Source organism: Elephas maximus, chromosome 1, assembly GCF_024166365.1.
Source record: "Elephas maximus indicus isolate mEleMax1 chromosome 1, mEleMax1 primary haplotype, whole genome shotgun sequence".
Taxonomy (NCBI): domain Eukaryota; kingdom Metazoa; phylum Chordata; class Mammalia; order Proboscidea; family Elephantidae; genus Elephas; species Elephas maximus.
In genome coordinates, this window is record NC_064819.1 from 30,705,074 (window position 1) to 30,718,897 (window position 13,824).

Consider the following 13,824-nt stretch of genomic DNA (forward strand, 5'->3'; position numbering starts at 1 on the left):
TTCCCTACCCGCTCCCCAAGGGTGACAGGGAAGCTCCTCCCTCTCAGGCCCTTCTCCGTTGGCACCCACTCAGGTCCCTGGCCATAAAAAGACAACCACAAGCCCAAAAGCTGAAAAAGAAATTTTTTTAATAAATACAAAAATCTCCGATAATGACTCTGCTCAGCTCAGGGGCAGCAGGAGTGGAGTGGGGGGGGCGGGGGGGACCCTTGGTGCTGAGTGAGGATAAATTAAAAATCCAAACAAGCCAGTGGCATTATGTACAGAGGGAAAAGGGTTGGGCTTCTAGGGCAGAGCCGGGAGGGACGGACCAGAGGGTGACAGGGCGGGAGTGGGAGTGGACATGGCCTTGGTCTGGCCCAAAGGGGCTGCCGCTCCCCCTTGTGGAGCAGTGGTTCCCAGAGGTAGTGGGGGAGGGAGAAGGGGCAGAGAAGAGGAGCCAAAGGCACTGGGTTTCCCACAGGAGAGTCCAGGGTCCTCAGCACTGCCCCTTCCCCAGCCCAGACCCCATCCTCTTGGTCATGCTGCCTTCTGGCTGCTCACTACAAGCTCTCCTCTTCTTTCTCCAACTCTGGAACAGTCCTGGTCTCTGGGGCTGCTGGAGATAGAAGGTGGTGAAAGTGGGACGAGGAGGGAAGGGATGGGTGGCCTAGAGAAAGGCAGGAACGCAGAGCAAAGCCTTTCTGTTCTGGTCCCAAAAAGGTCAGAATTGTGGAAGCAAGTCAGTGCACACCAGCTGTGTGATCTTAGTCTAGTTACTTAATTGCTCTGAGCTTCATAAGTACCGTTTGTTCAAAGTTTATTAAGAAAGTGTTCTGTATCCCACTTTGGTGAGTGGCGTCTGGGGTCTTAAAAACTTGTGAGTGGCCGTCTAAGATGCATCAATTGGTCCTATCCCACTTGGAGCAAAGGAGAATGAAGAAAACCAAAGACATAAGGAAAATATTAGTCCAAGAGACTAAATGACCACATGAACCAGAGACTCCATCAGCCTGAGACCAGAAGAATTAGATGGTGCCTGGCTACCACCAATGACCACCCTGACAGGGAACACAACAGAGTCCCAGATGGAGCAGGAGAAAAGTGTGGAGCAGAACTCAAATTCACGTAAAAAGACCAGACTTAATAGCCTGACAGAGACTGGAAGAACCCCTAAAACTATGGCCCCCAGATGCACTGTTAACCCAGAACTGAAACCATTCCCGAAGCCCACTGTTCAGACAAAGATTAGACAGGACTATAAAACAAAAAATAATACATGTGTTCTTCTTAGTTCAATCAGGCACATGAGACCAAATGGGCGGCTCCTGTCCAGGGACAGGATGAGAAGGCAGGAAGGGACAGGAACTGGTTGAATGGACACAGGGAACCCGGGGTGGAAAAGGTGAATGTGCTGCCACATTGTGGGGATTTCACCTAATGTCACAATACAATATGTGTATAAATTTTTGTAGGAGAAATTAACTTCATCTAAAACACAATAAAAAAGAAAGAATATTGTTTTTTAAGCAAAGGTAATAAACAACAGCCCACCAGGTGGCTGTGAGGGTGGAAGGGGATGGCATTTGTGAAGCAGGCAGCAGGGGTCTGGCACACAGTAGGTGCTCACTGCCCTCCCCAGGCCTCCCAGTCAGCCCCCACTCACGCCTCTGGGGTGTGCAATGCGAGCAGCATCTACTCTCCTTCTCCGAGCCACAGGACAGTGGGGGTGAACAGTCGTCGCGCTCACAGTGGGGCACCCCTGACTGGAGCAGCACAGAAAATGAGGGTCCCCCAGAGGCTCTAGGGCATGGCTGCCTTCAGCCTCTTTAGGGGAGCCTGTCTCCAGGAACCTGCCCTCCCTGGGAAGTTTTCTCTATTCCAGCCAGGCCCCCAATGCCCACCTCATACAAGTCCCCTGCTCCTGACTTACCCCACATCTGCAGGTTATACAGCTCATCTCCCCAAAGGGGGGCACTGATGGGTGCCAGCTCTGGCTTTCTGGGAACCACTGCCCTGCAAAACGGCAGCCCCGGGGCCCATCGGCCTGCATGGGGTCCCCCAGCTGGGGGCGGGCCCCTGACACCACTGTTGAAAGGAAGGAAGGGAGAGAAGAAGGAAAGGGTCAACAGATGTGAGTTCTGTGAGGGCTGCCCATGTTTTATTTGACTTTGAACCTCCAGCACCTAGTAGTTCCCGGCATTCTATAGACGATAAATTTGGGTGGGTGGGTGGGTGGGTGGATGGATGGGTGGGTGGATGGATGGATGGATGGATGGATGGATGGATGGATGGATGGATGGATGGATGGATGGATGGATGGATGGATGGATGGATGGATGGATGGATGGATGGATGGATGGATGGATGGATGGATGGATGGATGGATGGATGGATGGATGGATGGATGGATGGATGGATGGATGGATGGATGGATGGATGGATGGATGGATGGATGGATGGATGGATGGATGGATGGATGGATGGATGGATGGATGGATGGATGGATGGATGGATGGGCAGGTGAATAGATGGACGGATGGGTGAATAGATGGATGGGTGGATGAATGAGTGGATAGATGGGTGAACAGAAGGATGAGTGGATGGATGGGTGGACTGGGAACTGGAACTCATCGTGCCCCACAGACACACATACATTCTTTTCACTGCCTTAGAGCCCTGGCTCCAGGCTAGACACAGACCAGTGCTCAGTAAGTGCTGAATTAACTGAGAAATCCTTTCCCCCCACCTTCACTATGCATCCCCTCAGCACCCACCTCCCTCACCTGGACACTGTTTGCAGCAGTCGGTAGGGTTGGCGCGGACAGGCTGGGCACAGGCCAGCCGGGGACATTGCACCTTCTCACAGTGCACCTCTCCAGTGCCCCCCTGTAAGGTAAGGGGTGTCAGGAAGGAGGGGGACATATACGCCTCCTGCTTCCTTCTTCTCCTTTTCCATATCTCAAGCGTAATATATCCAGGGCCTTCTACTCAGAGTCCCTGAACTGGTGCTTTATATATCTCAACTCAAACCCTCATTCTAACTCTGCAAGGTAGGTGCTGTCATCTCTGCTTCTAGGAGCGGAAAGTGAGGCCCACGTAGGTACAGAAAGGTGCCCACAATCTACATAGAGCAGAGTCAGAATCCTCACCCTGGTCAGCCTTGCCCTCTTCCTACAGGAAGCTGACTCTCAAAGCCTAAGGAACTTTTCTAGTATTGTTTCGATCCCTGAACCCCCCCACCCAAGGGTGGCTTTCTTGCCCCGGCAGCCCCACCCCATCTCTGCAGACCCAGCTGGAGGCTGAGCTGGGTCCAGCCAGAGTTAGGCACTGGAGACAACTGGGCAGGTATACCTTGCAGGTGCACACAGCACACTTAATTAGGCCAAAGGGGGGCACGACAGGGTGCCACCGGGTACCCGCTGCCCGCCAGCTCCGGTCACCATCAAAATAGCAGCCTGGTGGGGGAGAGTGTCCAGCCTCGGTTAGTGCTGAGCTCAACAGCTGGGCCCACAACCAAGGCTGGCACCTCAGGCCAACCCACACTAGGCTAACCTCAGAGCCCACTCACACACTGTTAACAATAATGAGCCTGCCAGGTGCCACTAGGGACCCGGACCCTTCAGCCCTTACCCCTCAACTCACAGTCCCATCCTCCTGCCCACTTCAGCCCTCACCCCTCCACACACAGTCTCATCCTCCTGCTCCCACCCCTGCACACACACTCATCCTCTTGCCCCCTCCTGCCCTCACCCCTGCACACATAGTCTCATTCTCCTGCCCCCTCCAGCCCCTTCGGCGCCACACACTCGCAGCTCACCTTCTCCAGGGTCTCGGCTTCTGGGCAGCCCCGCCCGGTCTCTGACGTCTTGTTTCTCTGTAGAGCCAGAGGCATGTCTAGGGCCGAGGGTGACGCCCCCTTCCCTCCCTAGAGACCCCATCCTCTGCCTGGCTGCCCTCCCCCACCAGGCACTCACCCGGGCACACTGGGCAGCACTGGTCGGGCACCTGTACTGGGTGCGGGCAGCTGGGCGGCGTGCACACCACGGGGTCACAAATCACCGTGCGTCTCTGCGGGCCGAGGTGGGGGCGCTGACTTGGCTGCCCAGCCCCCTTGCCTCAGATTCCAGGTCCCAGTGCGCCCCACCTCCACGCCCGCGCTACCTCCCTCCCTAGCCCCAGCCTCCGACCTGGCAGGTGCAGAGCGAGCAGAGCGGGTCGTAGTTGGGGGCCCAGCGAGCCCCGTGGGGGCGCTGCTGCCCCTCAAAGAAGCACGAGTTGGAGTCTCGAGGCCGCCCGGGGCCACCGGGCTTGGCGGGGGCTGAGGCCTCGGGGCCAGACGCGGCAGGCAGCGCAGGCAGGGCCGCCGCTTCCGGGGTTCCGGGCACCCGAACCCCTTCGGCCCCTGCCGCGGCCAAGCGCAGGCCGCCCACCTCACAGCGGTTGGCGACTTGCACCTGGAAGGAGAGGCCGGTTGAGGAGGTGCGGTGGCTCCACCTCGTGTCTCCACCAGCAGCGACCAGCCAGGAAGCCTGAGACACCTCCGCCCCCTGAGCAGCCAGGCTCCCCAGGAGGATGCCATTAGCCAGAGCAGTCATCCAGCTGTCAGCGACCGGCGGTCCTGTGCCAGCCTTTTTACACACCTTGTCTGGCTTCATCCTCCCAGCCAGCCAGGGCATTTACACTACCACCCCCAGAACGCCAAAATGGCCCCAGCCAAGGGGACACAGTGCCAGCCCAGCTCTGCACTGTCCCCACCTCCCACACTGCTGGTCTACCTGCCCTCGCAGCTCCCCTCGGGGGCTACCCTTGGTGGTGATCAGCAGGGAGGCAGTGCCCTTCGCCAGATGCTGCAGCAGCTCCGGCTCCAGGTCCTTCACCACACCCTGAGCCTGCACACAAGTGGATGGGAGAAGGGACAGGGCTGAGCCCACTGTCCCCAATTTACAAATGAAGAAACTGAGACCCAAGGAGGTAGTGACACCCAGTAGCAATGGTGTGGAGCTTGGAAGCCGGGTCTCTCTGATTCCAATCCACTGCAACCCGCCCACCTCTTAGGGCTGGTCCATCCCCCCAGCCCCTGTGGAGGGCCAGGATACTATGTACTGTCCAAGAAAGGACCCAGGGAGGAGAATGCATAGCGAAAGCTGTTTTACTGCAAGTGCGTTATTCAGATTACCTCAGAGAGCCTATGTCGCTTGCACAAGATCACACAGCTAGTAAGCAGCTGAGGCAGAGGCATACCCAGGTCTGTCTGACTCCTGAGCCCAGGCCAGTCTACCACACCAGGCTGCCTGTTCTCTGCTTCCCCCACCACAGGCCCACGCAGCCCTCCATGCTGAACAGTCGATATTTGCCGTCGTGTCCTCACCTCTGGGCCGTAGAATCCCTTCAGCAGCCGCCGGGGTCCTGGCATCCCAGGAGGCCCAAGGAGGTGGGCAGTGATGGTACCCTGTTCTGAGCCACCAAGCCCAGCCAGCAGCACTTCATAGTGCAGGTGACAGTGGGTATCCAGGGAAAGCCAAGCATGGCCAGCCGCCCGGCTCCGCACAGGAGGCAGCACCAGCGCTCCCGCCAGAGGCACAGGCAGCGCTGGGTCCAGAGAAGAGGTGACAGGTGAGAAGGTGGCCTAGAGCAACCTCAACCCCAGCACTCCCCGCATCCCCCGACCCAGACTCCATGAGCTGGAAAACACTGTCCATGGGCCCAGTGAGCAGCAACTTTTAGACCCCTGCCCCGTAACAGCAGGGTGGGTCTGCCCACAGGCCACCCCGTCCATCCCCAGCTTCTCCAGATGGCAGCCTGGAGGCTCAGCACACAGAAGGACACACCAGGCTCAAGCCCTCTGGCACCATCCCTCACACGCTTGAGTCACAGTTTAGAAGACACCAAAGGGCAGGCAGATCCCTGGGGACACTCACCATCGTGGCGGGCACTGTGCCCACTGTAAGGGAGGGCAGCTACATGCCCCCGCAGCTCTCCGTCCGGGAAGTCCTTGGTGCCCACGTTCAGGAATAGCTCATTCTGCAGCAGCATATGAGCCCCTCGGGCACCCAGCCCAGGGCAGACACCCACAGCCTGGGGGGCCAGGAAGGGTGAGCCCTAGCCATGGCCTACCAGACCCCAGACAAACCCCTCCTCAGCTTTCCCACAAGCTCAAGATTCTGAAGCCTTCCCACATTTAGTAACCCCACTATACCCATGCACCCGTCCACATAACATCAGTAACACTGGATGAGAGCTTTACAGCCCAGGTTCAAGTCCCGCCTTGGCCACTTCCTAGCTACATACCCTAGACCAGTTACTGTACTTAGCCTCTCCTATCCTTCACTTCCTTCTCTATAAAATGGGTACTGTGAGGGCCAAAAATGATACAAGTAAGGCAACCAGTGCAGTCCGTGGCAGGTAGAAAAGCTCAGCCGTGGCAATTATTATCACATTTATTATTGTCTGGTCTACTGAGTAGTGGTTAGCTGCTACGGCTGCTAACCAAAGGGTTGGCAGTTTGAATCCGCCAGGCACTCCTTGGAAACTCTATGGGGCAGTTCTACTCTGTCCTATAGGGTCGCTATGAGTCAGAATTGACTCGACGGAACCGGGTTCAGTTCGGTTTCTGTTCAGTCTATTGTACCAGTTTCCCTGTCTAACCCCTTTCCTTGGGCTGCGAATAGGCTGAGGACAGGAACCACATCTGAGTTTCTCTGTACTCCAGTCCCTAGCTTGGAGCCCACTAAAAATGGGCTAAATGAATTAATGAAAGAACCTGTGAATGAGTGAATGCTACTGAATAGCCCTGTTCACCCCACCTGGCTCTCCCCAGCCCAAGCACCGGCAGCCCTGGTGCACAGGCCCTGTATGACCAGGTGCTGGAGCCCCGTTCTGCCTGGAGTCCTCACCATGTGTCCTCCAGGCTGGAGGCCGGCCATCTGGCACAGGACAGTGCGCTGGTTCCTGCGCTGAGGCTTGGTCTCCAGAGTCATGGCCATCACCTCGCTGCCTATCCCTACCACCTGGACCTGGTGGGCAGGGTTGGGGGGAGGTGAATGGGAGCCGCTGGTGTTGAGCATCACAGGCCAAGTCCCTGCCCTGCTGCCCTCCCCAGCTCCTGCGGCCCCGATGCCCACCTGGTAGAGCAGGGAGCCGTTTCCTAGCAGTGTGAGGCTGGCTGAGCCAGCAGCACCCGTCTGGACTGGAATCAGGGCATCGGCACCACAAAGGACACTTTGCAGGACTGCAGAGGGACAGGACAGGTGGCAGTCTTGCCCACGGTCACTCACACTCTCAGCTCCCCTCCCACACCTCTCCCTGCCCCTTCACTGGCCCTTGTCTGTGCCTCAGCTATGCATGCCTGTGCCCAGGTGCCAGGCCCCACTCCGCCTCACCATCGCAGCTCTGCTTGGCAGCAATGTGTCCACTGATGCGTGGCCCTGGCCCACCTGCCCTCTCCAGGGCCATCTGCAGCTCCCCTAGAACCAGCCAGTTCATCTCCTGGGCTGTCAGGTTGGGCAGCACCTCAGCAAAGCCCGGCTCCTGGAGACAGAGCAGGAAGCAGTAGACAGCAGCCAGAGGCTTGAGTAGGTGGCAGCCAGAGCCTGACCCTCACTTGCCTGGGCTGAGGCGTTGGCCTGGAGCTCTCGCACGAGTTGCCCCTGGTGTAGAATCTGGAGCCGCAAGGGAACCTGGGCAAGTCCTGCAACGGCCATACATGTGGACACCTCTGAGAGGCAGGGGTCCCCCAGGCATCGCATGTGCTTTGCCCCCATCCCACTTACCCCCACTCCTGGGTTCCAGCAGCCCCCGGAAGAGCAACAAAAAGTGCAAGGAGTCCTCTGTGTCACTGAGGGTGAGTAGGGTGATGCCCCCCACGCCCTGCTGTGGGGGGTCTTCCAGGGTCAGGATGGCGCTGAAGGTCTCTAGGGAAGGGGGGCCGTAAGAGCCAATTCAAAAGTCCCCTCCTCAGCCCACCCCATTCCTGGAAACAGAGATGCCTCGGAATTTCACATCCAGGGCAATCGACTGCCCTCACCTGCAGCCAGGGCCCGGTGCCGGATGAGAGGCCCCCAGACCTCCCCTGACGGTTGAGTGGGTGTCACGAGAGCCACATGCAGCTGCTCTGCCCTAAGGAGCCGCAGGGACAACCGAGGCACTCCCCGCCACACCCCACAGACCTGGAGCAAGAGACAAGGAGGCCCTACTCAGACAGTACACAGGATGGGCCAGCTGAGAGGCCCAGCCCTGGTGAGGAAAAAATATGGGCAGAAGACCCCAGATTCTCCTAGCAAGCTTAAGAAGGGGGCTCTGGAGCCAGACGGTTGGGTTCAAATCCTGGCTCCACCACTTACTAGCTGTGTGACCTTGAGCAAATCACATTCTGCTATTGAGCCTCTGTTCCCTCATCTGTAAAATGGGCATCATAATGTCAGTGCCTTCCTCCCACTGGGCTGTTGTGAGGACCAAAGGAAGCAGTGCATAGCAAGCCCTCGCACAGCGCTCAGACTGGACAAGTGCTCATAAATGGCATCATCTCACCAGGCCTTCCTGGGTGGGGGCTGCAGGGTGTTCAAACAGGACGCTGCCAGTGGAGTCTGAGAAGCGAACCCTGCTGGGGCGGTCCAGGCTGAGAAAGAGAAGTAGGGTGAGGCGGGGCTCTCGGCCTGGGCTAGAAGCAGCCCCTCCCAACTCTCCCAATTCTCCTCCTCCTCCCCCCCAGCTGACCCCTCCTCCCTCCCGCCCGCCCCTTTCTCACCGCCGGTAAGAGATGGAGAAGCGCAGGCTAGAGCGCAGCAGCGAGACTCGGGCCCGTGCCACCGCCTGCGACCTCGGCCCGGTCAGCAGCGCCACGAAGTCTGCGAGGGAAGGGAGAGGGCCCGAACACTGTCAACCGCCGCTGCGGTCTGTCCCGACCACGGCCCACCCATCCCCCCCTCGGCCCCCGCCTACCCGTGTGGCCGTCGCCCCGCACCCGATCCTCAGCGCCCGGCTCCCCGGGGTCGCTATAGCTGCGGTGCTCCGGGTCCCGCGGATATTCGAAGGCCAGGCCCGACGGCTTCCCCTCGGAGCCGCTGCGCTCTGCGCCGGGGGTGGAGGACCCGGGCTTCAGCTGGCCATGGGGAGATCAGCTGGCCGCCCCGATCCTCGTGGCCCGGGACCTCGCGTCCTGACCCTGCCGCCCTCCCCCTGTGGTGGAGCCGGCCTTACCCTGGGGGCAGCTCTGGCAACAGTGTCCCGGCAGCTGGCGCGGCTGCCTGCAGGTCAGGGCTGGGCACTCGGGTTTGATGTTCTTGCAGCTGACCCTGCCCGGACCCCTGGCACGGCGACCCCACTGGAACTGTTCATGAGAAGACAGAAAGCAGGGTGAGTGCAAAAGGAGAGACCCAGGGGCGATGGGGGAGGGTCCCGGGACCAGGGTAGGGTCGTCTCGCTGAGTCGGACCGCTTCAGCCATTTAGAAACTGCATGACCTAACCTTTCTGGGCCTTCGGGTCCCTACCTGGAAAACGGGGGGAATAATAATAATATCTTTTTTTTTTTTTTTTTATCTAGCCGAGTCGTAGTGGGAATTGAGCAACACATAACCGTGTTGGCACAGAGCAGGACACAGTGTGGGCGATCGATGATAGCCAACACCTGAGACTTGAAGGGGACATCCCCCACCCCCTTCTCTGCTGGAAAAATATCCCAATACATCCTTGTCTGCGGACTCGCCCCTTTCTCCTCAGCAGCTCCCAGTGCACTCCGAAGTCCCAGGACCCCAGCGCTCTCCCACGCCCCAGGGACCTGGCCTTGGCCGCGGGGTCCACTCACCGCCTCGCAGGCGCACAGCACGCAGCGCATCACCCCGAAGGGCTCCCCCAGGTCCGGGTGCCACGTCTCGTCCAAGGCATAGACCTTTCCGCCGAAGGAGCAGCCTGCGGGAACGGGCTTGGCTGGCGGCCGCTGCCCCGCTCCTGCCTGCCGGGCGCTGCCAGCCGGGCCTGGGTCCCCGGGCACCAAGCGCCTCGCGGCCCGCGCCCATCCCTCCTGGCTCTCCGCGCCCAGCCACCTGCGCCCGGCGCCCCCTCCGGGCGGTAGCGGACTGGCCCGAAGCAGGACTCCCCGCCCGCGCCTCCCCGGGGGCGCCCACCTACCTGCCGCTCCCCGAACGGGCAGCGGCTCCTTCTCGGGCCGGATGGGCAGCGCGGGGGCCTCGGGGCCGGCGCCGCGGGCCGGCCAGGAGCCGAGCAGCAGCAGCCCGAGTAGCAGCAGCGGGGCCGGCGGGGCCGGGAGGCTCGGCATGACGCGAACGGGACAGCTGGGGAGGCGGGAGGGAGGAGGGCGCCCGGAGGGAGGCGGGCCGGGCCGGGGGCGGGCCAGCGGGAGGGGGCCGGGGCCGGGGCCGGGCGCCGTGGCCAGGGGCTCGTCGGGCGGCCGCGGAGTCGGCGCCGGGCCGGGCGGGGCAGGCGGAGGCCGGGAGGAGCGCGGCGGGCCGGCGGGCGCTGACCCGGCCCGTACGCGGCTCTAGTGCCCCGGGCGCCGGCTCCGGCCCGTTTTATGCCCGGCGCCCGGCGCCCCGGCCGGGGGCCTCCTCCTCAGCAAACGGGGCGGCGGCGGCGGCTCGGCGAGGGGCCGGGCTGAGCCCGGGGGGGTCCGGCCCAGCAGCCGCGGCCCGGATCGCGAGGGGGGGAAGGGAGGGAGGGGCTGGGACCGGGCAGGGGAGGAGGGAGGGGCTGGAGGGGAAGGGGGAGACGAGGGAGCAGGGGGAGGGGAGGAACTAGGGGGCGCGAAGAGGGGGAGGAGAGGAGGGGCCCGGAGCCCCCCGCTGCTAGTGGCCACGGGGCAGCTGGACCAGGAGGTGCGTGTCCGGCCCAGGGAGGGGCAGAGGCTGGGCCTGAGGCCTGTGCTGGCCACTGGGCAAAGGACCCGGGTCCTGCCCAGGAAGGAAGACTTGTCTTCAAGGATGACAAAGTGCAGGGAAGACCCATCAACTGATCTCCCCCTGACTCAGCCCACAGCACCCCTCAAAGCCCATACCACTGCCCACACCTCTGTGCACTGGCCAGTAGTCCTACCTCTTCTCTGAGGCACAAAGAAGAAGGTTTTATATTAGTCTTGTTATCCCTCATTGTACTGTTCCCCAGGATGTTCTCCTGGCTCAGCCCCTGAACCAGAAAGAGCAGTGGTCTCCTGTGCTTCTCACCCCCTGGAACCCATCCCCAGGCCTGTCCTACCATCCCTGCACCCACCCTGAGTGCCCTCACCTAGGGGCGCTCTGCCTCTCCACTCACTCCCAACCTCCTCTGTCTTGGTTTCCTGGTCATGACTACGCCCTCTCCCCTGCAGCCCCCACAGGCCCACCGGCCTCCCAGCCATCCCAGCACCCTCCTTCCTAATCTTCGGAGGCATCTCGTCTAGCTGAACTGGAGAATTCTGGGATCTAGGCCATACTCCTTAGCCCACAGCCCCATCCTTAGGAGGAGGAGCAGGAGAGGGCCTGAGGAAGAAGTGGGGGCGGGGTGGGGGGCTGCTGGGGACCGGGTCAGGCCAGGAGGCCCCTGAGGACAGGGACTGTGAGAAGACTGGATTGAGGGGAAAGCAAAGGAACTAGAGCCTGGGCCAGAGGAAGAGGGGCCAGCAGGGAGGTATTTGCGGGGGAGGTTCAGCAGCTGTCTCTCCTAAGACAGGGACACATGGGCCTGGTTATGCCTCTTGTCACATGTGGAGTGGTCGGGGATGGAAAAGGGAGAAGGACAGGGCCAGGAGAGAGATAAGCGGGCTTAGCAGTCAGAACCATCGGTCCCCAGCGGAGCCCGGATTTAACCCAGCACACACATCTCACTTCAGTCCTCTCAAACTGTCCAAGGCCTTTCTCCGTGTAACGCTGACCCCTAACAGAGTCCTTCTCTAGTACAGGCAATACCCGGATTCCCACTTGGAAAGGGGGACTGATGAGGCAGGACCCCTTAGGGGGTTATGCAGAGAAAAAGCAGGAAAGCAACAGCCCTACTGGATTTCAGCAGCAGGTGTGGTGTCTGGAGAAAAGAAATTTGGACAACCAGGAACTTAAAAACCCACCCGTCTAAAACAAGACAAAAATGTCCTGCCAGATTCGCCCAGGGAAAAACCTCAGCTCCCACCCATCTCTTCCCCCAGCTGGGTCCCAGGTTTCCCCATCTCCAGGAACAGACAGGATCCCCGTATTCAAATCCTCCCTGTGGTGTGTGGGTGGAGGAGCTGGGCTCCGTTGGTGGACCATGGTCCAGGCAGGGGCTCCAGGTCCAGTGCGGGTGGGAGGAGAAGGCGTCACTTCCGGGGGCCCTCGCCAGTGTCTGGTGGCTCCCTGCTCTCTGATTGGGCAGAAGTAGCCAGGGCAGGCCTGTGACCCCACTGCCCTGGAGGGGCTGTGTCCCAACGCCACATGCCTTCCTACCTATCTGCTCCCCAGAGTCCGGCCTGCTCTGCACCTGGGTCCCTGAGCCCTTCTCCACCTGGTGAGTGGCAAGCCGGGTGTTAGGTTAAGTGAGGGTAGAAGGCCGGGAAAGAGGAGTTGGGCTCTCAGCTGGGGGAGGGGCAGGCAAACTGGAACCTCCAGGCACTGACCTTTGTCGAGAAGAGTGTCGCCTTCCCAGAATGGGAGGAGCAGGACAGAGCAGGGGTAGGGGGTGGGGTGCTGGTTTCTGAGGGACTGATCACAGACTTGGGAGCATACGGCATAGTCTCCGTGGCCCTCAGGACAGGGAACATGGGCCCCGGGAGATGAGAGGAAAAGAGGCACATTTAGGGCCTAGGGACACAGCCCCAAATCTCTTTACCAGATCATTTCTTGTTAGCTCAAGGCTCTGGGTCCTGGGGCTGGGGAAGCTGGGTGAGGGAAGCCAAGGCACAAGGAGAGGGTGAGGGGAGGACTCATACATGTTGACAGACCTCCAGGAAATCCTAATATTGAATCAGGTGCAGGCCTCTTTGCACAACTTGTGAAAGAAGGAGGAAGCCATGTGGGGGGTCCTGTAAAGGAACCGGAAGGGGTCTGCAGAGGGGGCAGGAAAGAAGGTGCAGGCTAAGAGAGAGAGATGTTGGTGGGAATCCAGGGGAGGTAACCCACAGTGCCCCACCTCCCAAAGGCAGGCATCACCTCACTCATTCCTGAGCAACCTGCCTCAGGAGGGAAGTCCCAAGGCTGTTAGTCCATCTCTACGCCTTGCACATCCAGGTATTTCAGAACTTGGAGTGCAAAGGAGAACTCTAAGAGACTTCATGTACGGAGGTGAAAAGGGAAAGAACAAAAGGTTAACTTCTCCCACATCTAAGTCTCCTAACCTTCTGCTCACCGACCTCTAGTAGCCCCAGTTATCTTTTTGCCCACTCCCCAACTCTGAAGCTATCCCTCCACACACTATACATGTTCATGGGTTCCTCCTCCTGGCCCTATATCCCGTTTTTCACTCCCTTCTCTGAGCTGGTGCCACAGGACTTCCATTCTTCCTCTCATCCCAGATTTTCTTCAACCAACAACCAAGGTTGCTCAGGATTTGAGGGAAATTAAGATGTGTGGATGGGTGTGTCCTTCTCCTCTTGGAGGATGTTTGTGAGTGCCAAACCCAGGTCAGATTCACTGAGAACCCCTGACAAAGAGGAGACACCATATGGTGCAGTTACAAGGAAGCAGGGGACCAGTCAGAGCCTTAGCAGTTGTAGGCTGGTCGGCATCTCAAGCCTTCCTGGCATCTGTTTCCCCTGCCAGGCAGTCTTTCCCTTGAAATTTGGTTAAAAGTTCACTATTCCTGTCACTTTCAGGATAGCTTCCAGACCCTCTTCTTTGGCCCACCTGTGCCCCACCCCACGCTACCCAGAAGCTCAAGAGCCCAAGCCG

At 59.7% G+C, this 13,824-nt stretch overlaps 1 protein-coding gene across 5 annotated transcripts; it reads right to left on the reverse strand.

The window, feature by feature from the left end:
• Positions 1–202: 202 nt before the first annotated feature.
• CHRD (chordin) lies at positions 203–10,297 on the reverse strand. Of its 5 annotated transcripts, XM_049881338.1 has the most exons (23): positions 10,106–10,297; positions 9,783–9,886; positions 9,178–9,307; positions 8,920–9,048; positions 8,726–8,825; positions 8,509–8,596; positions 8,006–8,147; positions 7,752–7,892; positions 7,587–7,669; positions 7,362–7,509; positions 7,104–7,210; positions 6,876–6,995; positions 5,901–6,057; positions 5,351–5,571; positions 4,758–4,871; positions 4,170–4,436; positions 3,957–4,050; positions 3,800–3,856; positions 3,334–3,437; positions 2,766–2,868; positions 1,913–2,067; positions 1,646–1,745; positions 203–598 (listed from the first exon to the last, which is right to left on the reverse strand). In XM_049881338.1, the coding sequence occupies exons 1-23, from the start codon at positions 10,251–10,253 to the stop codon at positions 543–545; spliced, it is 2,868 nt and encodes a 955-aa protein (XP_049737295.1). In that variant the 5' UTR covers positions 10,254–10,297; the 3' UTR covers positions 203–542. The 5 variants fall into 5 exon arrangements, with proteins under 5 accessions (XP_049737295.1, XP_049737287.1, XP_049737279.1 ...); XM_049881330.1 differs by having other exon boundaries at positions 203–595; positions 9,783–10,297; XM_049881322.1 differs by having other exon boundaries at positions 9,783–10,297.
• Between the last annotated feature and the right edge of the window lie 3,527 nt (positions 10,298–13,824).